This window comes from Drosophila erecta, unplaced genomic scaffold (genome assembly GCF_003286155.1).
Source record: "Drosophila erecta strain 14021-0224.00,06,07 unplaced genomic scaffold, DereRS2 tig00000092-arrow-pilon, whole genome shotgun sequence".
Lineage (NCBI taxonomy): Eukaryota > Metazoa > Arthropoda > Insecta > Diptera > Drosophilidae > Drosophila > Drosophila erecta.
Window position 1 is genome coordinate 5,320,128 of NW_020825207.1, and position 22,863 is coordinate 5,342,990.

At 45.1% G+C, this 22,863-nt stretch overlaps 4 protein-coding genes across 7 annotated transcripts; 2 read left to right on the forward strand and 2 right to left on the reverse strand.

Annotated features, from left to right (window-relative positions):
* Positions 1 to 655: 655 nt before the first annotated feature.
* LOC6546587 (diuretic hormone receptor) lies at positions 656 to 6,135 on the forward strand. 2 transcript variants are annotated; one of them, XM_026981228.1, is made up of 11 exons: positions 656 to 1,049; positions 2,682 to 2,799; positions 2,857 to 3,058; positions 3,119 to 3,215; positions 3,270 to 3,363; positions 3,428 to 3,588; positions 3,649 to 3,759; positions 3,834 to 4,019; positions 4,080 to 4,204; positions 4,402 to 4,452; positions 4,729 to 4,896. In XM_026981228.1, the coding sequence occupies exons 1-11, from the start codon at positions 810 to 812 to the stop codon at positions 4,769 to 4,771; spliced, it is 1,428 nt and encodes a 475-aa protein (XP_026837029.1). In that variant the 5' UTR covers positions 656 to 809; the 3' UTR covers positions 4,772 to 4,896. The 2 variants fall into 2 exon arrangements, with proteins under 2 accessions (XP_026837029.1, XP_026837028.1); XM_026981227.1 differs by lacking the exons at positions 4,402 to 4,452; positions 4,729 to 4,896 and adding an exon at positions 4,954 to 6,135.
* On the reverse strand, positions 4,865 to 5,576 carry LOC6546586. 2 transcript variants are annotated; one of them, XM_026981229.1, is made up of 3 exons: positions 5,466 to 5,576; positions 5,396 to 5,407; positions 5,077 to 5,197 (listed from the first exon to the last, which is right to left on the reverse strand). In XM_026981229.1, the coding sequence occupies exons 1-3, from the start codon at positions 5,574 to 5,576 to the stop codon at positions 5,078 to 5,080; spliced, it is 243 nt and encodes an 80-aa protein (XP_026837030.1). In that variant the 3' UTR covers position 5,077. The 2 variants fall into 2 exon arrangements, with proteins under 2 accessions (XP_001975900.2, XP_026837030.1); XM_001975864.3 differs by having other exon boundaries at positions 4,865 to 5,407.
* LOC6546585 (probable beta-hexosaminidase fdl) lies at positions 5,881 to 22,855 on the reverse strand. Of its 2 annotated transcripts, none has more exons than XM_015157032.2 (6): positions 22,260 to 22,855; positions 8,705 to 8,887; positions 8,128 to 8,636; positions 7,331 to 8,066; positions 6,948 to 7,266; positions 5,881 to 6,847 (listed from the first exon to the last, which is right to left on the reverse strand). In XM_015157032.2, the coding sequence occupies exons 2-6, from the start codon at positions 8,866 to 8,868 to the stop codon at positions 6,593 to 6,595; spliced, it is 1,983 nt and encodes a 660-aa protein (XP_015012518.1). In that variant the 5' UTR covers positions 8,869 to 8,887; positions 22,260 to 22,855; the 3' UTR covers positions 5,881 to 6,592. The 2 variants fall into 2 exon arrangements, with proteins under 2 accessions (XP_015012518.1, XP_026837026.1); XM_026981225.1 differs by lacking the exon at positions 22,260 to 22,855 and adding an exon at positions 10,931 to 11,196.
* On the forward strand, positions 13,619 to 19,439 carry LOC6546584. Its single transcript, XM_001975862.3, has 3 exons — positions 13,619 to 14,244; positions 16,263 to 16,413; positions 17,920 to 19,439. Exons 1-3 carry the CDS (start codon positions 13,871 to 13,873, stop codon positions 19,003 to 19,005), a joined length of 1,611 nt encoding a protein of 536 aa, XP_001975898.2. The 5' UTR covers positions 13,619 to 13,870; the 3' UTR covers positions 19,006 to 19,439.
* Positions 22,856 to 22,863: the final 8 nt, after the last annotated feature.

Here is a 22,863-nt window from a genome sequence, read left to right on the forward strand (position 1 = left end):
CTGGACTGAGTAATAGGTATAGATATAGATGTGCGGCCCAATATAAGGGCAGTCGATCTGGAACGATTTCCGAACCGTGTGCCATAAAACGATTCAATTCCGCGACTTTGGCCGTGGAAAAGTATTTCACTGCGTTCCTGCCCTTTGGTTGCCCATGACAAACCCCCTACGCTGTCCATAAAGATTGTGCCGCAGTTATCTAGATTTAATCTGAGCCCACTCCCCATAAAAGAGACCCACATGGGCACGTGATATTCGCATGTATTATTTATACAGATTTTTTATAATTTGTATACACTAGCATAAAAAACGAGAACCATTAATCGCTGAGAAAAAACTGTGATTTTCCAAAAATCCTCTGTTAGTTTCTAGTATTTCTATATGTGGATTTATTTATTCTCCTCAATCAGCACAATATGGACCCTTGAGATTCGACCTTCTGGATAATTTTTGTTGAGTCACGGCAACCAAAAATATTTTACCAGCAAGCTAATAAATGCCTTTTATAATATATAGCATATCACTATAGCTATACGAGCAAATGGAGGCTGTTCTGGGTTGTGGGCTTGAAATCAGATTTCGCTGCTTTTTTCGGTGGCGAAGACTCTTTATTTGGACTGATAACGAGTACTTCTTTCTTGGCTTATTTACGCAGATTCGTTTAATTGCGCATCGGACGGCGGAGAGGGAGAAAGTGCCCGCGAAGTGCCAGAGTTCAGGATCGGAGACGCCTCGCTGACAGGTTCCTGCCGTCTTCCATATTGCGCCAACGCTCGCCGAGAACCCATCAGAGAACAGTCCAGGCACACATGGCAGACGACGATTTGAGGGCACTGGTCGATAGCCTGGATGACGCCTCGCAGGAGGACCTGGCCAAGGTCATCGCCAACTTTTCCGTGGACATGCTGCAACGGGCCAGCGCCCTAATTGGCGCCCAGCAGGGCAGCAGTGGGGGGCAGCTCCAAAACCGCACGCAACAGTGTCAGCAGCAGCAGCAGCGGGAGGAGGAGCAGGCCTCCCTGGAGGCCCTAGCATCTGGTGCCAAGCGGGTGAGTCTCGACAACTGGGGATGGGCGGGGCGTGGCCGGTTCCTAGCCCTCTCCGATGGGGCGTTAATTCCGAGCATTCCAACAATTTGGTCATGAAATAGTTAGTGCTCATTAGTAATTGACATGTTAGTCAATCCAACAACTCAGTTGTTTAATGCCCCACTAAACCACGTAATGTCCTTGATTGCACATCGATACCAACGCAGTTTGAGCTGCTTGTTCCACAAAATCCAACCAAATAGGAGTTCATATTGTTTCTTTATTACAAGTTATTTAATTTATAATAATAGTTTGCTATAAAGTTCCTCCGCTCTTACATAATATTTCGGAAAAATGCTACAGTAACGTTCTAAACTGAAGATTCCAATCCATCATGTTCAATTGAATCATTAACGTTTTGTATGGCAATTCAAATAAAAAGCGAGCCGGCCAATAAATATTTCCTAATTAGCCTTTGTTTGGCCAATGAATACATCTTTCTGGTCGATTGGGGAATTTTCCAATTAATCGTAGCCGCTAATTGATCCATCTTCTGTTCCAAAATAATTGGCTTCAATCCATCCGCCTCTGAATATCTCTCACTTTGAGTACAAAACGAAAAATTAGGCAAGTGAACTGTCGATTGCTTTCGGATTAAATTATTTTTGAAATAACTTTTGCATTTTCTTTCCGTAAAATGCACCAGCTATTTATTTGTGTATTCCTCGCGGGTTTTGTAAACAAAACTAGTACGAAAGGAAACCCACTTGAGGCTGCATTTAGCCATTTTTGTTTATACCGAATGCACGATCAAGGGCGTTATTCCTCGAAAATTGTCGTAAAACGTATTTATCGCATGACTGTGCCCATACGAAAAGGCTAATTAGTGAAAATCAGAAGAGCAAAGACAAATATTACCGGAGTTCCCAGTCGTGTTTGGCTTATTTGTTGACAGCTCACTGGTCGCGTGGCTAAGTCCGATCGCATTAGCTGTCGCAGAAGCTCAGGCTTATCAGAGTGAAGGCCATAAAAGAATTGACAACTTAAAGAATTATTCGACTAGTCTCCGGTTCTCCGGTTCACCGTTCTCGGTTCTCGGCGTCACCTGATAAGGTCAATAAAAATATCAATGGAGCTCTGTTTCTAACACCGCCACCATCGCCCGTCGCGATTAATTTTGCGGTACGAACTGGACTGGGTAAACAACCGCCGGGTCGTATACTTAACATTAATATATATACCTTGTGTATCCGTATGCATGAGATTGTTTAGCACGCCATTGCAAATATATAAATAAAGCGGCAGCGGCAGCAGCACCGCCGCTGATTTTATTCTTTTTTGGGTCTACAGCGATAGATGGCCACGCTGTGTATGTGTATAACATTTGGAAATTCAATTGATTAAAAGGAAACCATGCGTCAGAGCTATAAATGCTTAGGATCCACACCATAGGCACCATTATATATCGTGTCAGATACGGGGCATAAATCTTATGTACTCTGATTTAATGGGTTTTTGGGCTAGGTCAGGTGCGCTTACAAAGCGCGGCCAGTCACTAATTATACTGTACTAAATGCTTTTGAATGCCTGCCCAAGGTTTTCCTTGCCAATCTTTGTATATGCCCAGTCTGAAGTCGGTTGTTATTTCTACAGATTTTACAGTGTCCCAGCTCGTTCGATTCGGTGCTGTGTTGGCCGCGAACGAATGCCGGCAGCCTGGCCGTGTTACCCTGTTTCGAGGAATTCAAGGGCGTTCACTACGACACCACTGGTGGGTATTCCAGATTAAGCTAGACATGATCGTTATATAACGTCTATGTATCCACAGACAATGCCACCCGCTTTTGCTTTCCAAACGGAACCTGGGATCACTATTCGGACTATGACCGGTGTCATCAGAACTCGGGCTCCATACCGGTGGTGCCCGACTTCTCACCCAACGTCGAACTGCCGGCCATCATATATGCCTGCGGGTATTTTCTGAGCTTTGCCACCTTGGTGGTGGCCCTCATCATATTCCTCAGCTTTAAGTGAGTTGTAATGCCACACATAAATAAACAAACATAAATTCTCAAGTGAAAAATCTTCAGGGATCTACGTTGTCTGCGAAACACCATTCATGCCAATCTATTCCTCACCTACATCACATCAGCACTCCTGTGGATACTCACATTGTTTCTGCAAGTGGTAAGATAAACCAATTATTATGCATCCCTTTCCACTAATTTAGTTTTCACTTAGATAACCACAGAGTCTAGTCAGGCTGGCTGCATAACGCTGGTAATCATGTTTCAGTACTTTTACCTAACCAACTTTTTCTGGATGTTTGTGGAAGGTAGGTTCAATTGAGTTGGCGGTATCAATTGAGTTGGCTGGGTTTTATAATTTGACTTTTACAGGCCTCTATCTGTACACGCTGGTGGTGCAAACGTTCTCCAGTGATAACATTAGCTTTATTATCTACGCCCTCATCGGCTGGGGCTGTCCAGCCGTATGCATTTTGGTGTGGTCCATTGCCAAGGCATTTGCCCCACATCTGGAGAACGAGCACTTCAATGGGGTAGGCTTCCCCCAGCTGCCACTTAGAGACACTTTCTAACCTCTTCTGATTCTTCCTAAGCTGGAAATTGACTGTGCTTGGATGCGTGAATCTCATATTGACTGGATATTCAAGGTACCAGCATCACTGGCTTTACTGGTTAATCTAGTATTCCTCATACGCATCATGTGGGTGAGTCTCAGTTAACTTCCGACTTATGTGGGTTATCTTAATTATTATTATGTATATTTTTTCCTATCGTACAGGTTCTCATCACTAAGTTGCGTTCCGCTCATACCCTGGAAACGCGGCAGTATTATAAGGCCTCGAAGGCGCTGCTGGTGCTGATACCTCTTTTTGGCATTACCTATCTGCTGGTGCTAACTGGACCGGAACAGGGTATCAGTCGTAATCTCTTCGAGGCCATAAGAGCCTTCCTCATTAGCACGCAGGTATACAGATTAAGTGAGACTCTTTCCATAACCCTTCAGCTTCAAAAATCCATTTTTAAGGGCTTCTTTGTGGCATTGTTCTACTGTTTCCTGAACTCAGAGGTGCGCCAGACGCTGAGGCACCGATTCACGCGGTGGCGGGAGAGCAGGAATATCCATCGGAACAGCTCCATCAAGAATCGCAGGTGGGCTAACCAATCATTGAATGGCGACTGCACTCATTTGGCATTCTAGCACATTATTGTTGTTGGATTATATAACCCTGGCTGTCGATATATTGGCTTTTCACTATTTGCACTACCTAGTTGATGTGGCTATGGCTGATATTGTAGTTGTTCGCTGTCGTCGTTGTTGTCATTTAACCAATTAATTTCCATTTCAGGCATCGCGCCTCAAAAGACTACTCGCTGAGATCGCGAACCGAAAGTCTACGGTGCGTATACGCAATGCTCATGTATATGCTTTCTTCTCTCAGACATCCACCCACCCAATTAATCCCAAAGTTAAATTGCACCCATTCCCTAAATATACTAACACACCTGTACCATCTAAAGTGTTCTTTTCAAAACTGTGCATTTCCTTACATGAGTTCTTAATTTTGGGTTTCTTTGCATGGTTGGTTGGCTTTAAATATCCTATTTGTTCTTATTTATTTTCTTATGTTTCTGATTGGGGATTTTCTTTTTTTTCTGTTTATCGTTTCTTGTAGACTGACTTCAACAAGTCCTATACCCACAGGACACTATGAATGAACACCACACACAAATACACGTATACGACACCATACATGTAGAGCATATCCGTTCGCCCCTAAGTATTGCATGATAGTTTACATTATAAGAGATCAGATTAAAGTATTATATTTTTTATAAACGAACGGGCCATTTTGACATTTTTTAGTTGTTTTCTACGGCTAATTATAATTGATTTTCAGCACGGAAGAATGTGTTATCTGTCTGCGTCCTTCGCCACACACGCGATTGGGATCTCTGCAACGCTACCACAGCATCGATATCACAGATTTTGTCTAGATCTTATTCCATCCGAGGGGCATTCATTCAGTCCAACTCGTAGCGCTGGAGCCGCTCGTAAAACTGCCCGAAAACAAAGCCCTCGGTGTCGTAGGTCCTATAAAGTCGATACCAGTCCTCGTTCACGTGACGATTTGTGTAGACGGACTGGCAATAAATGGGAAAGTAGTTAATCGATGTGTATCTTATCAAGTCGAACTCGCAGGGAGCATGCAACAGCTTCAGATCGCCTTTGGCATCCGAACCGGGTTCTTCGGAGCGAGGTATTCTCCGGAGAACGTCAAAGGTGTCTGTCTGCAGACTTTGGTCCAGAAGCCTTTTCGACGTCGGCCGCTCATGACTTACTCGCATTCTCATCTGAAAAATGTAAGTCGGATAGGTACAATGTACTCGAGCAGAGCGGACCACAACTTACCACCAAACAGAGGAACAGCATTTGAACTGTGTTGCATCGTCTCATTAAGTATGTTTCCAGAGTTTCTGTATCACAATACTGAAAGCTATGGCCACCCAAAAAATGTGTCATGAGATTAGGAACCTGCTTAGACTGGACTTTTAGTTTATTTTCAAGAGTTACTTGGAGTTACAGCAGAAATTGTTAAACTAATGTTGGTTCAGAATTCAGGATTTTGATTTGTTGATATTTTCTTTGAAAATCTTAAGTACGAAAACAAGTTGCATAAGGATCCTATCAATCATTCCAACTGTAGAAATATTAAACCAAACAAACTGAATACCCCAACAATTGTTCCCCCATTTAAGTGTACATTCTAAATTAGCTACTAATTTACTAGTCGAGTGTCAGTTATGTGCCAATGCGTGCAAAAATGTTTCATAACGATTAAATATTAAGTTTTATTTCTAAGTTTTACTCTTTTAGCAGTTTTTTCTTTTTTTTCTGATTCTTAAGGTCACATTGTTATATCACTGAAAATGTAATTAAACGTATTTTAACTTAAGGCAACGGGAAATGAAAAGAAAACTAAATGAACATCAAATTAAAAGAAGAGGAAAAGATCATTGGATGTCAACCTTAACTAAATAATTCATATTCTGCGAATAAAGCTTTTAAAAATATCAAAATATTTGTTATTTCTTAATCGTGATTTATCGTCTAAAGCTACTTGTTAATCTATAAATGTATCGTAAGCCTATGTCTGTGTCTGTGAATTGATGCGTATGAAATCTACAACTATATCTATGAACTCTAGTGTTCAACGTCACCTGCATGTCAACCTCAACTTAATTCCCTACTAGGTCATTTCCGATCATTCTCTATATCAACTGCAATGTCTGTGTGCGCTATATTCCGAGATGGATTGTACTAGTAATGGGTGTGGTTTTATGTTTGTTCTATGAAAACGAAATTCGATTCGTGGTTTATGCCAGAAACCATTTCAAACAGTCGCCTGCTTCTTTGCAAAACGAAGCCAAGGTATTCGTATAAAATAACAATTAGACTATCAACTAACTAACGCACATTTTGGGAGGGATCACGGGATTGGGTTTGTAGGAGATTACTTTTACATCTTAGAGGTAATATCAAATGCATTCGCCGGGATTCTGGGCACAGTATTTTGGAAACAGCGCTTCAGCCCGGATGCCCAGTTCGACGAGGCGATTTCGAAACAGTGAGATTCTGCGGAATACATCTGGCGGCACTATGTCCATATCGTGATCATCGCTAGGATCGGTCCACAAGCGCTCCGCCAGAGCTGCTGTTCGGGGCCACAGCCGATTGTCCAGCTGATTTTCATCCACCTGCTCGGTCCACATGCACACTTCGCCACCCAGCACCTAATCAACGATAAAAAATATATTTTTAGTTATTAGCAAGCTAGGGCAATAAGATATCTTTGATTTAATATACAAATTGTTTAATCTAAATGAATCTTACTTGCTTCCTCCGCTTCTTGTCCAATCGCATGCGCTCCCACGGCCTGTGCTTGTAGACATTTTGCCAAGTGCGGTATGGAGCACAGGCGGCATCTCCAGTGGCCCGCCAGCTACCGAAGCCACAGTCCAGATACCAGGCGTCCACGTGAGAGAAGATTACGTTGTACCCATTGTCCAGCAAATCGTAGTTCTCCTGCCAAGTGCTGCCGCCCCATACCTGAACGGTGAATTGACTGTTTGGAAGACACTTGGTGTTGGTCAGGGCGCTCGACCAGACAGCTACGTGCTTAGGCGCTACTCCATTGTTGGCCAGTTTTAGTCTGCGGGACGAGATATGAGACTATTTGTTTTGTCATATGCTCAAAGAAGTTATCTGCTACTCACCTGGCCATAGCCTGGAGCATGAAATCGCACCACAATCCGCGGAGATCTGTATCGTTGAAGTATTGCGCCCAGCAATCAAGATTCACTTCGTCACCGCCCAGGTGGAAGAGGTCCGTGGGGCCTGTGTGTTGCAACAACTCCTCGTAGAGGCGCTGCAGAATGAGGTAGGTATGGTTATTCTTCGGATTCAGCTGACCGCACGGCGGTTCGCCGCAGTAGAAGCTCCATGGCTGCTGGTTGATGCACATGGCCAGCTCGCCCATTCCGCGCTTGGGTCCCCAATCCCAGCCGTTACCCGCATGGGCAGGCGCATCGATCTCGGGTATGACTTGAACGCCATAGATCTTGGCGAACTCGGCCACCTCGCGAACATCTTGCTCCGTGTACGTCTCGCTCTCCGAGTATGCTCCATGTTCAGCCAGCTCTGGATAGTAGCGCGAAATGTAAGGGAAACTCTGGGCGTCAGTGAGGTGCCAGTGGAAGCGGTTCATCTTGGCCAGGCCCATGCCCACAATCGTACGCTTGATGGACTCCACAGAGAAGAAGTGGCGAGAGGTGTCCAGCATGAGGCCACGATACCGAAACTTCGGGGCATCCTTCACCTTGCTATTGGCATACGTGTGCAACAGGTGATCTTCGTCGTCAAACCATATCAGTTGCTGCAGCGTAGACAGTCCATGCCGGGCTCCGAAGTAAGAGTTTGCGGTGATCTCCACCTGCAGGCGGTGGCCTTCGGCTGCACAAGAGTAGGGAATCAAGTTATAATTGTTCTCTTATCGTTACATCAGAGTACTCACTTAGGGAGCTAAGCTGATAGGTTTCATCATTCTCCAGGCTAAAGTTAAGGTCTCCGGACTTAAGCACGGTGATCTTGACCTGTATTCTATTTAAATCCCCAGCCTTCCTCACGCCAAAGGTGGCTCCAAAGAGCGTGGCAGCTGGTTCCACATCTGCATGGTGGCGTGACTTCGAAGAGGATTCGCTTACGGTCGACTCTGATGAACTACCCACGTAGTCCAACCGCTGGATTTGCCTCAGATCCTTCAGGAACCAGTCAAAAGCCAGTTGGAGCTGCTTGCGCACTTCGCGATGCGACGTCTCTATGTGCAGCTGCACATCCTCCACGGAGAAGCTATGCGTGTGGGAGCTGAGCAGGAATTTTTGGGTGGGGTGCGGCCAAATGTTAATATCACCGCACGTCATCGAGCAGCTGATGAACGAGACCCTCTTGGCGGATTTTCTATGATGGCCCACCCGGATGCATCGGTCATTCTCGCACTTGTATGTCCAGGACTTCTCGACGGGTCTGCAAGAACGAAGAGTGATTAGTGGAAGACGGATGATTCTTCAACCTGATTGGCATGTGGCACTCACATGGGAAAGCCACTGGCATCGTGGTGGCTGTGGGGGCGTTCCAGCGCCTCATTGTAAGCCTGGGCCTTGGTGACTCCTTGGTTCCAGTAGAGCACCGTCAGGATGAATATGGCGCCGGTGAGCAGCACCAACATAGCTCGGCGCAACGAAACAGCCAAGGACATCTTATAGAGATAGCGTAGGCTATAAAATAGACGACAAGATAAGAGTTATACGATGAGTTCACAGAAAATATTAATTAAATTTCAAATATTGAAAACCTAAATACTCCCAGATGTGCCCCAACTCCCTTGTTCAACATCTAACCCACTTTTTGCCTTTGTGTCACACCCACCAGTTGACATCATCTGGCTTTTGGCCGCCTGCCCGCTGGCAGCTGGTTTAAGGAACTGAGACAGTTGAGCAATAATGCACAATAGCAGAATAGCAGGTCGTGTCGCAAGACAATGGGCCACCATATCGACACCCCAGGCCTGCCTCCATAGCGTTCCGCCCACCCTGTCATGGGGGACAGGACACATCATACTTTAATCAATGCTCGCGACTTGGGTTTGACGAGCGTAAAATCAAAGGAAACCCGAGGAGTCGGGCCCTGCCACATGCCATTTAGTGGCAATTGTTTATCCTCGGCGACCGCGATGTCCTCACGCTAATACCAACGCACACATGGCACATCCACATCCACCTTCGTCGCAGGCTGGAATTGGGAATTGGGTCTCCAGTGTCGCCTGGCTGGCAGCATAATGAAAAATCGAAGACAGTTCCATATAAAAACATTAGGGGTCACGACATCGTAGCTCCCTTTCTTCCGCACCTTTCATACGGTATATAAAATATTTTAATCTTGTACTTTTGTTGAGTTCAAAAGAATTGCCCACTTTATTAGGACATTGAACACATTTGGTAGGAATTAAGCACCAAGTTCTGATATTCTGCTTCTAAGTTGAGAGGGGTAATAAATACTATAAAATGTTCTTTAAAAATTGAAAAACAACCTATATGGTATATTATCTAAGTAAACAAATATTATCCAAATATCGTTATGATAAACATGATTAAACATTTGACTAAAAGGGGAACAGAGCTTGTTTCCCAGGAAGTGAAAGCTACGTGTCAACCCTTAACACCATAAATTTGGAGTCCCCCATCCCATATCAACTTTACAAAGTAACCTATAATTTAAGGTTCTATGCTTCCTCATCGATTTCAAATCAAATTACTTAACAAATGAACGGAACCAAATTTGATTTCATATATTTTTAGAGGTGTTCCCTTTAAACTTTGCATAGACGAAGAACGAGGGCGAGACCTTGCCACCAATGGAGCATGGTACCTGGTGCCGGGTATCGTGTCGCTTTCCCTCGTAATGGGTGATTTCGGTGGCTGGTTGGTTGGTGTGTAGTGTGTGGTGGGCGGTACACACCTGTAATGCAGTGGCAAAATCAGCAAAGGACCTGCAACCTTTGCGTGCGACTGGAACAATCGAAGCTGGCTGACATGGGTGAGACCTTAAAATTTTCATTACGCTTCATGTGAAAATATGAAATACTTTCGCAGGTCATGCAACACGGGTGACTTCGAGACCCTTTGCCAGTTGCCACTGGCAACCCGAAGGAGGTGGTAGGTGGCACCTGGCAGCTTGGCAGCTGGTGCTCCAATGCAATGGACGTGCTCTTAGTGGTGACCTGGTCCCATCATTACCTTGATGGTCGTGCATAATAAATCAACAGGCATGCATAATTAATGCTGCCAATGCTCGGTAAAAAGGCGAGGAGTGCAAAAAGGAGGAAAGGATTGCTTGAATGTGACAGCCTCATTAGTTGCCACACAGCATACATGTGACTGTCAAAAATATTTGTACAAATGTGTAGCATACATTGCAGCGTTTTTGTTGCCTTCGCACGACCAGTTACAAAGATAGTTTGCTAGCTCTAATTCCACTTATTTTTACGCATTTATTGTAAGCTGAAGTGGTGTCTAAAATAACAAATACCTAGTAAAAATGTTTTGAGGAACAACCAGAAAAACCAATGATCAAGGTGGAACAAGCTGGATGAGTTGATTCTAATGACTAAAATTGTTATTATGTGAGTTTGCATTAAGGCGGAAAGGTAAAATAGATATATAATTGCACACCGATTGCTTTCCATTTAAGGTTTTCCTATGGAAATCAACATTTTGCTGCTTTTAGATTTTGATAGTAGAACTTGGCTTTCCTGGGCTTACCCGTAACGCGTGCGCAGAGCGGCGCTCGAAAGTGACCAGAAGCGCCCGAAACTATCCATCATCAGAGGGCCCACCTGTGGGTGGGCGCCACCTCATGTCCCCCTGTTGGGTGCCTGGTGCTCCGTGTCCCTGAAACACCGCTAGCCCCGCACCAGCTGGCCAGCTAGCTCTAATGAGTCACGTTGCCAGCTGCCAACTGTTGAGGGGCGGCGTGACACACAAAAGGGCGACTGTCGCCTCCGCGCGCTGCTCCTCTCCTGCTGCCACTGGATGTCTGACTAGATGGCTGACTGGATGGCTGACTGGCTATGTTGCTGGTTGTCCTGAATTGACAAATTTCCTTTCACACAAATCTAAAATTATGCCAGAGATGAAAAACTAAAATGGTGGCAACTTTTGTTCACGGCGTTCACGGCCGTCGTGCGGCAAGTAAAAACAACAGAAATACGTGCTCTTGAGCGCGCGCGACACTCGACACTCGGCGCTGGCAACAACTACGGCCCAACTATGGCTACAAGCCGCCGACGGAGCGCGGATTTCAAGACGCTCGAACGCCGACGAAGCCGTCAACAAACAGTTGGCACGGCCAAAAACACACTCGGAGCGAAGGGAAGAGGACTGGGTGCACTGGGAAAAAGCAGCAGCAGTGCCAAGGAAAGTATATTGAGCTTGTCCAAATTTAACGCCCTAAGTGCGTATGATCATAACAAATATTACTGTTATATATTATTATACATTTTTGTATTGCTTAACATTCTAAAGAAATACTTCGATCTCATCTATATTTGCTATGGATATTTATTTAGGCAAATAAAATATTGCATGTTTTCGTTACTTGTGTTGACCAACGCCTTTCAGAGCTGTGGTGTTATTTTTCTGAGTGCAGAGTAGAGAACATGGAACTAAAAGAGCGGGCGGCCAAAATGGCGTGCAACTATTTACATATGCTCTTGAATCCGACGGGCGACTGTGCCTGCGATTGTATGCACCTGGCATGGGTGTATCTACACCTATACCTATGCCTATACCTATAGTTATAGTAATAGCAGGACCAATTCACACTGCCGGCCCAAATATTGGGCAGTCCCCAGCAATTTGAATGTTTGCACGAGGCGAGTGCGTCATAAATTAAAAGTAAATTTGCCAAAATAATTCGTCCATTCGTGCATTTCAATTAGTTGCTAACGGCTGGCAATTATGATGATGATTGCATTCGGTTGCTTTAAAATGTGCACGATATGCAAATGGTATACATCTCATTCGCATTTATGCGGAAATTGGATCAACATTTTTAACAATATTGTGGCGTATTTTTGGAAAGCTTTTTGCATACGCTGAGATGTTTAATAAATGGGGCACATCAAGAACGATTGTGGTATAATTTTGTTTTTAACGATTTATTATGCTAAGTGGATTCCATGCGTTCACCTTTGCTTTGGAGATATTTAGTAGACTTTTATACTACTTACTTTAGCTTCTTACAGCTTACAGCTTCTATTCAATTTGGGCTTTTATTGACAAATATTCCTAAATTAATTCTTTCCCTCTTCGCAACCATTTCGTTTCCTAAAACTTCATATAAATGCAAACGTTTAACACCCTCGAAGTGCGTTTATCGACGCATCACGCATACGCAGCGTGTGCAGCGCCCAGCAGCATGTTGCATGCTCAATATGCGCGGCATGGACTGTTGCTTCTGAGTCGCATTATTATTTATGGCCGCATGCCGTGAAAAATGTCAGTTGGCGACAAGTGTTGTTCAAATGGCATGCACGGTTGCCACAACAACAGCAGCAACATCGGAACAGCAACAATAATGACAACCCATACGAGCATACAAAAGCATTTGGCGCTCAATTTGACGAGAAACGTGTAGCAATAGAAGGATAACTTGGGGACGAGTGGGGGGTATACAAAGCGAAGCTCAATACAAATAGCTATGCCTGTGCTTTGTCGTCGACATATCCTTTTTCCACCCACCAGTGAACCGGCGGACCACCCCAAACCCGAAATGCCAGAGAGGGAAAGCCGCAGAAAAATGGGCAACGCAACTTGTAACAGGCGAGCAGCAGCAAGCAGCAACAAACAGCAGCGAGCAGCAGAAAACAGAGACCAGTAACCTCAGCCATCAGCAGCTAAACAGCCGAAGTGCTGGGTCCAAGCCGAAGTCTGGGCCACTCGGTTGCCAAGGCAACTTCGTCGGGTTCACAACAAAAGGATAAGCCAAGCCAAAGTCCTCGGGACAGGACGACCAGCCAGCCAGCCAGTAAACTAGTCAGCAAGTCAAGCCGGAGCTCAGTTGCAGCAGCGCAACGCATTTGCCCAGACGCACAACTCGCGGTTCGCGGCCAAAACTAAGAGTTACGGAAATAGACTTGCCTTGGCCATCGATCGTTCTGCCAGCTACACTCAGAAAAAATCTCGAAAAAAAGTGTTATCCTTGCTTAAAGTTCAAAATACATAGAGTTATGCAAGCTATGTGGCTACAAAAAAAGTGTTAGTCCCTAATCTGTGCAAACTATAAAGCTGTCCTCTAAATCTTCTATCCAGAAAATATTATTGAATATTGTACTAAACCCTACAAAGTTCTTAAATACTTTAATAAATATTTAAACAAATGGAAAGCCAAGGAAACTTGTATAAAAAGTATTCAACTTTGTGTCCGTGTAGTGTTTGTGTTAGTTTTAGCCCAAAGTTTTCTGTTTGACTCGGTGTTGTTGTCGTGCTAAAGTCGCCGTTGCCTTCGGCTGGTCGATTGCGAGGGCTAGCTCCTGGCAGTCGCCTTTCGTCCTTGCTGCGGTCTAGAGCCCAGGCTTTCGCTGCTAGCCAGGCTAGATGCGCCTCCTTCGGGGCTAAAGTGTGCGTGCTAATGGCCATGTAATGAGTGCGCCGCGCTAATCGTTATGCAATCGTCGTGGCTCGATTACCACTCGTAGTGAAATGTCTCTCAAGCGTTATGCAACTCTGCTGGCCTTCGGTCAAAATCAGAACCAGCACCAGAATCAGAGTCACACAATCCCGGCCACAGCAATATCGGTGGCTTCCACAACGGAACCACCATCGCCGTCATCATCATCGTCATCAGCGTTCGGAAGTTTCGTCAGCGAGGAGCAACTGCAGTCCCAGGAGCATGTCTCATCCTCATCCTCGATTGTCACACACACCACCTACTACACCGGCGGATTGGGGCAATATCACCAGCAGCGCGGTGGCTCGGGATCCGTCATCTCGGGCGTGGGTGGCGGCGGAGGACCTAGTGGACCCCAGACGTATGCAAATGTTGTCAACGGCAATGTGAATCTACTGCTCGGCGGGTAAGTCCGCCTGCCAGTTGGAACAACTGACTGATGCCAGTTTCAAGAGATGAGCCAAGTCACCTTTTGGCCCGTGGGAAATGCGAAAGAGTGGCTGCAATTTCTGGCAAATAGCTGAGCATTCCCCGCAGTCATTTGGCAATTAATTAATTAGAGTTGCCAAGAAAGTTCGCCCAAAACAATTGGCTTTGCAACTAACAAGAGCGGAATTGTTCAAGTATTTACATTTTAAAGAAGCTCTTTTCCACCCATCAGTTTAGTACTTTGCAAGGATTCCGCAATCAGTTCATATATATAATTCACACGAAATACGGTTATCATTCTAGCTAATAGTTTAGTCCCACAAGTGGGTTTGCCATTTAATAATTAGAGCTAACCACTTGGTTTTTACTTAGAAAACCAGGAGCATGTCGAAAAATCTAGTGAAATGCTTGCACCAGCTGCCCCTTTTGTAAAAGCATTCAAGAAGCATTTTACAAGATACTCTCATAGATCATAGTGCTTGGCACCACTTGATTTATGAGATGGAGCTGCGAATTAATAAGCATCAACAGGCGGAGAAGATGTCAGACATCCGCTTTTTCGCGCTGAAAATCATAATTATAATTTTGCCGGGGCATTTTTTATTTTCGGCTTTCCCTCGTCGGAAACCCAAGCATCCCACTTGCTTGTTAATAAAATGTACTTTCGTGTGCAACACGAGCTATGTATTATATTTTTTCGTGGTAACCACAGAGCAACAAAGAGGTTTTGTCAACACAGTTTTATGGGATTTCTTAGTGTCTGCAAACATCACGCGCGGCCCACACAAGCCAAAAACTTTATTTTAACTACTTTTTTATCGATTGTCTTGGGCAGTTCATTGAAAATAGCTCGAATAAAAACTGGAGGGGGGGAAATAGCTGTTGTCTCTTTCCGTCGTTCCGGAATGGGAAGGCTCGGAAAAGCTGGGCCCAAAAAAAGGGCCCTAATGAACTGTTGACATGCGAGAAATTGCGTGAACCGGGAAAAGTGAACAGCCAAAAAAAAAAAAAGCAGAGTGGAAAATCGGAGGACGTACGAGGGGCAGTGGAAGACACTGGACAGACAAGTGGGACACAATGTTGCATTCTAAAGTGGATTAAGTGACGTCATGGAAATGCCTGGAGCTACGAATTCGACACGACACGAAACCATTTCCGACTAAATAAACCAGTGGGTTTCAATAAACCGACATAAATTGGCCGACAGCGCTAAAAGGAATATTTGATAACTGGCAATCCAGTTGATAGTGGGGTCATTTCGGATTTATTGACGAATTAAGGTAGATGTAGCTACACCTTTTCAAATTTAGCGATACCAGCCTTATGGCATATCTTAACCAAGTCAGGGGTATTGTGTTTGTTTAATAAACGAAATCACTTGACATAATCTGCCTAATTTATGCAACATAACGACAGACAATTAAAACTTGATAAATCTATAAGAAGTGCGGTCCACAGACAAAAGGCAAAATGTGGAATATTAGGCTAACACACACACATGCTCCAATTAGATTTAAAGTGTGTGTGTGGCAGCTTACTTAACTCGAGATAATTGGCAATATGCCCTACATTTCATACTTGCGAACATTGAAATTGGCCTTTGTTTGGCAGCAAGATGAATCGGGAGCCAAATAAAGAGCCACAACTGCATTATCTAATTAAAACCGAAAGTCGAGAAAAGTAATTTCCGCTACCATGATGTATTGAAGTCAACATTCAGTGGCCAATTTATGCTGCCAATATGCAGGCAAAGCGCACCCAAATAAATAAACATACAAGCACTAGCAAATTGTATGGCAAAATTAATAAATACCGAATGCGCATTAATACGTTATTATCACTATGGCCATTTATCGAAGGCTCGCAATCAATTTCGTGTCGCCAGCCAGGGAAAATTGAATGTATGGTCGATGTTCGTTGGAATAACATTGCATTCACATTCACATTCGCGTTTACATTCACATTCATATCCCCGTTCGATTTAATTTGTTGCAGAGCGATGCTTTCCCTGGTGACGACCATATTGTGTGTGGTCTGCTATTGTTGCCATCGGAACATCAAAAAGCGAACGGAGGCCGCCTACAGGCAGCAGCAGCACCAGTGGCTCGAGGGCGATCCCAACATGGAAATATACAGCGTGGAGCAGGTGAGTTGGAGCTAATATATCCTCAATTCCCATGCATCGGTGGTCCACGGCGACCGGTGCGCGGTGCCCGGTGCCCGGGGTTTTAGGAGTGAGCTTTGTTGTCCACCAGTCGTAGTTACAAACGGATGTCAACGGCATTCCAAATGGATAGTTAGGCCACAATGGAAACGGACATCTGTGCTTGTTCAGAGGAAACCAGAATTTTATTAATCAAATCTACTAAAGGCAGTATGTACTACTTTCCCTATTATTCCTGGTACAAATAAATATGGAAGTTAGACAAACACATACTCCAAACGTGTGTCCCTTCCATGAATTTTTCAGTCAACTCTTATATAAATGAAGTTATACAAGTTCTAAGCTTACGTTAACTAAATTCAAAGCGTGCTAAATACCCAATGAAAAGCAATTTATCAGTGATTGGCTTGTCAATTTTCTATAGTCATTATGAATACAAAAACCCTAAAACGCTGTTGTTTTTTTTGTGAATTTCAAATCGATGAAATGCTAAAAATCAATTAGCGACTATTAGCTTTAAGTGCTGGCTGAAAAGAGTGCAAACAAATATGGTATTAAGCAAACTACACAACAAACTTTCCACGCAAACCACTTAGTTTTCGATTTGAGCTTCAATCAAATCAACCTAGTTTCCCAATTAGTGGCTGAAATCACAATAGAAATAATAATATCCAGCAGTCAGATGTTTTAGCCATTCGGGCGCTAAACTAACCCACAATCCGGCCGTAATTGTCCTTTTTCAAGTGTAAGCCAACATTTCGTGGCGACAGTTTGAAAGTAAGTTGAAACAGAAAGTAAGGGACAGAATGGAGCAGCAGGACTGTAATGGATATTTATGCGCCGCATTTAACAGGTGCCACATCCGAGGGAAAGTGGGTTCAGTTGACCAAAAGGGCGCGACAATTGCGGTTGGCCATACTAGTATAGCCAGCGCAAGTGGCCCAGAAGTCGCACTCACTTGGCCCTGCTCTTTATTAGGTTACGATTCGCCTCCCGATTCGACCCACAGAGAACACCCACCAACCCCATAGGCCATCATTCAGTTCATTGTTGTTTGTTGGCCCGCTGGGAAAGGGCGCGGGAAAGAGCCGGCAAAAGGCTCCACGTAAATCAACGTTAGCCTGGCCAAGCACAGATGTCAACTGCGGACAGAAGAAGGCGGGTTTCTAGCACGCGAAATGGGAGTGGGAATGGGACTGCAGATTGCGCGGCAGAGACAAATAAATTTATGATGTGTGCAATTTAAACTTTTTATTTGATCGCGTAAATTTCACTTGTCCACCGCGTCTCCATTAAGACAGTCATTTACAAAGCGACCAAGCGGAGATCGGCAATTAGTCACGACCTTGAGGGTTATAGACCAGTTGGACCAGTTGCTTCATCTCAGGGAAAAGTGGCAGGCCTAGAAAATCATTCACTATACATTCCCTGCAACCTTCTTGTCAATCCTCCTGCTAATCGAGTTTAATTGTTCGCTTAATCCCTCAGTGCTACGAGACATCTGGCCTGTTCCTGGGCGACTCCACCGATGGCCTGTCCGCCGTGCCCGCCCTGCACCACGAACCACCGCCCTCGTACGATGCGGTGGTGCTGCACGAACAGCAACTCCACCAGCAGCAGCTGGAGCAGCAGCAGCAGCAACAATTGCAGCTGCAACTGCAGCAACAGCAGCAGCTGCTGATGCAACGCGTCTCGCCTCCGCCAGGATACCGATCCTCATTGGACATCAGCGGCCAGCCGGGAACGAGCTTTGGCCGCGGCACACCGGATGGCAGTGTGGATGCGGTGGCCAGTGGCAGTGCTGCCGCACCAGGAGGATCCGGTGGTGGCCTGCTAGTCAACAAGCAGTTGCAACTGGCACTAAATGCCCAATCCTGCTGCTCGCTGCAGCGGGCCGAGGTGGAGAGCATGTGGAATGCCGCTGCGGCGGCGGTGGCTGCACGGAGCGGAAATTGCCTGGAAATGGAAACGCTGCAGGTCCGTAAGCCGGCGCAGAATATCAGATTGAACACCTTCGGGCGGCGGTACCTGCAGCAGAGCCATCAGCATAGTGGAAACCACTACCGGCGTGGCTGTCCGCTCTGCGGCAAATTTCGCTATGAAGGCGAGGTTGATGATGAACCACTGACCGCTCTGTCCGTGGAAAGCGGTCTCAACATGGGTGGGCGCAGGGAGGAGGAGCCGTCTATCTGCCCCTGCCCCAGCGACATCGACAATGGCAACGGCGACCACATTTCTGGTGATGATCTGCAGGATGAGGCCAACGGCAATTTTCTGGCACCCACTATCGATGAGCCACCTCAAAATAATGCTCTGCTCCAACCCATAACCGCTGCCAACGATGAAAATGACAACGCAGCAACATTGGACACACCATCAACATCCGACACACCAGCAACATCCCACAGGCAGTCGGAGGAGGTTGAACTGGCCACGGGACAGCAGGAGGAGCAAAACTTGGACAACATCAACGAGAACGGCATCATCAGCCTGGACATGAGCAAAATCATCGATAGATCGGGCCTGCCCACATACGAGGGTGCCATCAAACTGGAGTCCAGTGGTTATGTGTGAGCCTAACGAGGAGCTCACATTAGTTGTACGGCTGCAAACCAAAACCTAAACCACAATCGTGCTTTAACTATGCTTAAGATGGGTTGAGTTTGGTGAAATTCACGTTTCATTACTGTGGAATCCAAAGCAAATTCAGTTCTTAAGCTATTTCAGTGGTTCTCGACCACCTAAGAAGATGGCTTATATCTTTCTTCGATAAATTAAGAATAGCACACTTAAAGTAAGCGTTTTTGAGTTGAAAGGTTTGACGAAAATATCGCGCTCTCCGTAAAGAGATATAACATTTTAGGCAAAATGGAAAACAATAATTGTAACGTTTAAATGTTTAGAGCTAAGGCAGTGCATATCCCAGTAAATGTTCGTGTCGAATACTCGTATCAATAAAATCAAAAGTTGTAATTGAACGCAACAAGCGGTTTAATAAGCAACCTCAATCCGCAACCTTCGCCTTATTACACACGAACAGTTTTTAGTTTAGAATGCTCTGCTGGGCGCAATCCGATTGATTTTGTATTAAAAGCGGAGGGGAGAAACGCACGAGATGATAAAAAACGAAACCAGAGCAAGGAATGGCATGCAAACAAATCGCCAAAGACAACGGCTAACAAGCGGCAAGAAAACAGCAACACCACCCACCCATTGGCCATCACCACTCGACCCTCACCCCATTTTCCCAGCCCCTTTCCATTTACCACCTCCTGGAAAAGTTCCACCACAGACAGCGGGCTTATGTCACTGTGTTTTCGCCTGGATCATTCGCATCAGGAGAGCGGGTGGAATTTCAGGGGAGAAAAGTGACACCAGGTCGGCTATTTTATTCTCTAACTTAAGCATTTAGCGGCTATAGGTCAACAAGGGGCCGAGTCTATAATATAATAATCATCTTTAAAGCACCTTTGAGAGTACAAAATTGCTTGAATGTCAAGTATGCGTAAGTATCACCCGACAAATATGAAGCATACGCACACCATGCATCAAGTATACGCACCGTTCGCCCACTTGGAATTACTTCAGTCAAACTGAAGCACGGCAAGGGTATGTGAGAAGGAGCATAAAGAGTTTTCAATTGTGGGTTATGTTTTCGTGTGTGGTCAAGCGATGGCAAACGAAACGGGGGCTCAGAACCCTTGTTTGGCCTCAGCTACCTTTTCTTTTGCCCTCGTGCCACATTGCAATGGAAATGGTAACAAGAAACTTGTTCAGTTGGCTCCCATCATTGTGCACAATTTCATTTGACAGCCGTTGGAGGGGGTAACAAGTTCTCGGCGTTTATGCAACCTTGAATTGCTCAAGTGGGTGGTTGGATAATGTGGGGAATGTAATTATGCATGTAAGTTACACTTGAGATCACATTTAAGGCAGCGCAACCCCAATCAAAGGTTACCAGCGTGGTTTTGCTTATTATTGAACCAAATGCTAGTTTAAGTCCATTGGCTTTAGAGGATGATTTCGTTTAACACTCGTACCGTCGTGTTAGCAGCATTTGAATTGAATTTTTTCACGTTAGCACCGGCAATAAATAGAAATAACTTAATTTTGGTTTATTTATGGCCATGCCAGCGCGATTTCTGGGCCACGTATTAACACAATTTCGATGATCCGGCCAAGAGGAGCGCGCTTTGTTGGTAATTGCAAACAACTGAAAGCGATGCGTCTGCCGCTGACGGCGGCACAACAAGTCGCAGCCGCTTTTGCTGCTGCTGCTGCTGCCGCTGCCGCAGCGATTGGCAACCGCAGCTGATGAGGGTTGGGGAGGAAATGGGTGGGAAAGCGGGCGAAAAATGGGTGGGAAAATGATAGAAAAGAGAGCACCAGACGCCAGCTAATGTGCATGTGTGGAGGCCAAAAACAAAATAGAGCAAACGAGAGCTGAACAGAAAACTGAACCCAGCTGAACTCGTGCTTGGCATGGGAGGAGCTGGGCGGGATTGGGCGCAATCGGAGGCTTACGAGGTGGCATCGCAAACTGCGCAGCACCGCTTGACCCTATCCATCGCAGCCCGCCCCCCTCAACCCGTTCGATTTATTAATAACACCAGAGGAGGCACACGAGGGTGAACCGAATGGGCGAATGGCGAATTTCTGGCTTGATGGCATGGATTGCGAGGTGTGAGCACAAGCACTTTGCCAACAGCCTCTCGTATGTATAATTGCTGCAAATTGCCGCTTAAAAACTTGTGTTCCTGCCGGGGCATCGGGCCAAACTACTCGAGCCACTTACGACTATGTCAGCGTCATCATCATGGGAGTGCCAGGCACGTGCTTAAAAATAGCCTCCATTGGGTCACTAAATATAAACCATTTGGCATTTGATATGACCCAAAAATTCAGATTGAAGAGAAGACCAAATCAGTGCTCTTAAAGAATGTACGTTGAAAACTAATTAAATAATAAGTCGAGGGTATTAGTGCTCATATCTGGATTCGAAGGCAGCATTTTCTGTTAAATAGAAAGGGAAAGGTTTCCTAAAGTTTACATATACCCATTGTTTCAAGCTACATTATATTTATAAATTTGTGTGCTTATCGCTTCTCGCCAAGCGAGCAGCCACAGATCGTTTTTGTATATCTCACTTCCGCTGACCTGATCGTCAGCTGGAATTTTCGTATGGGTATTATAATATGAAATATTAATATGTACACAGCATCTCGAATGCGACAAGACTACGGCATTAAAAATTGAGCAAGTCATGAGGCAATGGGGCTAAGCCACAAAGGAGAGAGGCGATCCGAAAGTAAAAGTGCAAATAGCGAATAGCCAAAAAACATTGCAGTACACGTACTAACAAGTATCAGTGGCGTGAGCTCGATTTATTTGTAGAAGGGGTGATTTTTAAAGTAAAGTATCTTTAAGCTGAAGATATGCGATTACCTCGGCTACAAATTGTATACAAATCTTGAGGTTCTGAATTCTTGAAGTATAAATTTCTTGATAATGTCAGGTCAACTTTCTTTAAGATAAGCAATTTATCTTCATGTTTTGGAATATATGTGGCATTTATAAATCTACCAAAGGCCTTTGTGTTTTAAAAGTATTCTTATCACAATTGCTCGACTCCGGACGAAATGGATGGAACGGAAAGTTGTAAACAGGTTTTCCTGAAATTCTCGAAGGGGCATTCCAGGCCAATACTATTTTTGGGTGCTTGAGCCCCTCCCAAAGCCACTGCGTAAGCCTCTGCCCGAGCGCACACACACGCAGATACTGCGGACAGCTTACATACAGACATCTCATCCATGTACTTATAGACTTACCCACACTGCGTACGGAAATGCTCTTTGCATGTCCTTATTTCCTCCGTTGCCAGGACAACTGAGGTCGGACCGAATGGGGTCGGGGGTGCGGGGTGCGTGGCTAGCTACTGCTTCGATTGTAGGGTGTTGCTGGTGCGGTACAGATAAGCGTGCAACTGGCAGGTGCGCCACCGACTGGCTGTCTATGTGGCGTGTGTGTCCTATTACTTTTACGACTCTGTGCGGCGACTGGTGTTACATTTTTGACTCGGGAATCGACTTATTTGTGCTGTAATGTAATTCACACAAAGTGCCCACGACTACAGGAGCAGTGGGCGCGAGCGAGATGGCGAACAACGGGTGCGGATATTCGGTCAGCACTTGAACCAACTTGCATGGCACCCAGTATTTTGGGTATGGGTACGGACTGCCGCTGAATAGACATGCGGAAGAGAGTTAAACAATTGCACGGCCCGCTTTTGCCATTGGCGTTGTTACTTTTCGAGCTGGGCAAACATTTATTGCAAAAAAACAACAAAAAACAAAATCGGCAACTGACCGTGCGAGGATGGTGTTGAAATACCTTCACAATCAGTTACTTCAAAAAATACCAAAGACGTGTCAG

What these genes read in the sequence shown, in the direction of transcription:
- LOC6546587 (XM_026981227.1), top strand. Translation starts at nt 810, where the DNA reads ATGGCAGACGACGATTTGAGGGCACTGGTCGATAGCCTGGATGACGCC. An exon ending in TAGCATCTGGTGCCAAGCGG is followed by an intron (nt 1,050 to 2,681) that starts GTGAGTCTCGAC and finishes TTATTTCTACAG; the next exon opens with ATTTTACAGTGTCCCAGCTC. An exon ending in AGAACGAGCACTTCAATGGG is followed by an intron (nt 3,589 to 3,648) that starts GTAGGCTTCCCC and finishes ATTCTTCCTAAG; the next exon opens with CTGGAAATTGACTGTGCTTG.
- LOC6546584 (XM_001975862.3), top strand. Translation starts at nt 13,871, where the DNA reads ATGTCTCTCAAGCGTTATGCAACTCTGCTGGCCTTCGGTCAAAATCAG. An exon ending in GTGAATCTACTGCTCGGCGG is followed by an intron (nt 14,245 to 16,262) that starts GTAAGTCCGCCT and finishes AATTTGTTGCAG; the next exon opens with AGCGATGCTTTCCCTGGTGA. An exon ending in AAATATACAGCGTGGAGCAG is followed by an intron (nt 16,414 to 17,919) that starts GTGAGTTGGAGC and finishes TTAATCCCTCAG; the next exon opens with TGCTACGAGACATCTGGCCT.
- LOC6546586 (XM_001975864.3), bottom strand. Translation starts at nt 5,576, where the DNA reads ATGACACATTTTTTGGGTGGCCATAGCTTTCAGTATTGTGATACAGAA. An exon ending in TGCTGTTCCTCTGTTTGGTG is followed by an intron (nt 5,408 to 5,465) that starts GTAAGTTGTGGT and finishes TACATTTTTCAG; the next exon opens with ATGAGAATGCGAGTAAGTCA.
- LOC6546585 (XM_026981225.1), bottom strand. Translation starts at nt 10,992, where the DNA reads ATGATGGATAGTTTCGGGCGCTTCTGGTCACTTTCGAGCGCCGCTCTG. An exon ending in GCTCTGCGCACGCGTTACGG is followed by an intron (nt 8,888 to 10,930) that starts GTAAGCCCAGGA and finishes TCTATTTTATAG; the next exon opens with CCTACGCTATCTCTATAAGA. An exon ending in ACAAGAAGCGGAGGAAGCAA is followed by an intron (nt 6,848 to 6,947) that starts GTAAGATTCATT and finishes ATCGTTGATTAG; the next exon opens with GTGCTGGGTGGCGAAGTGTG.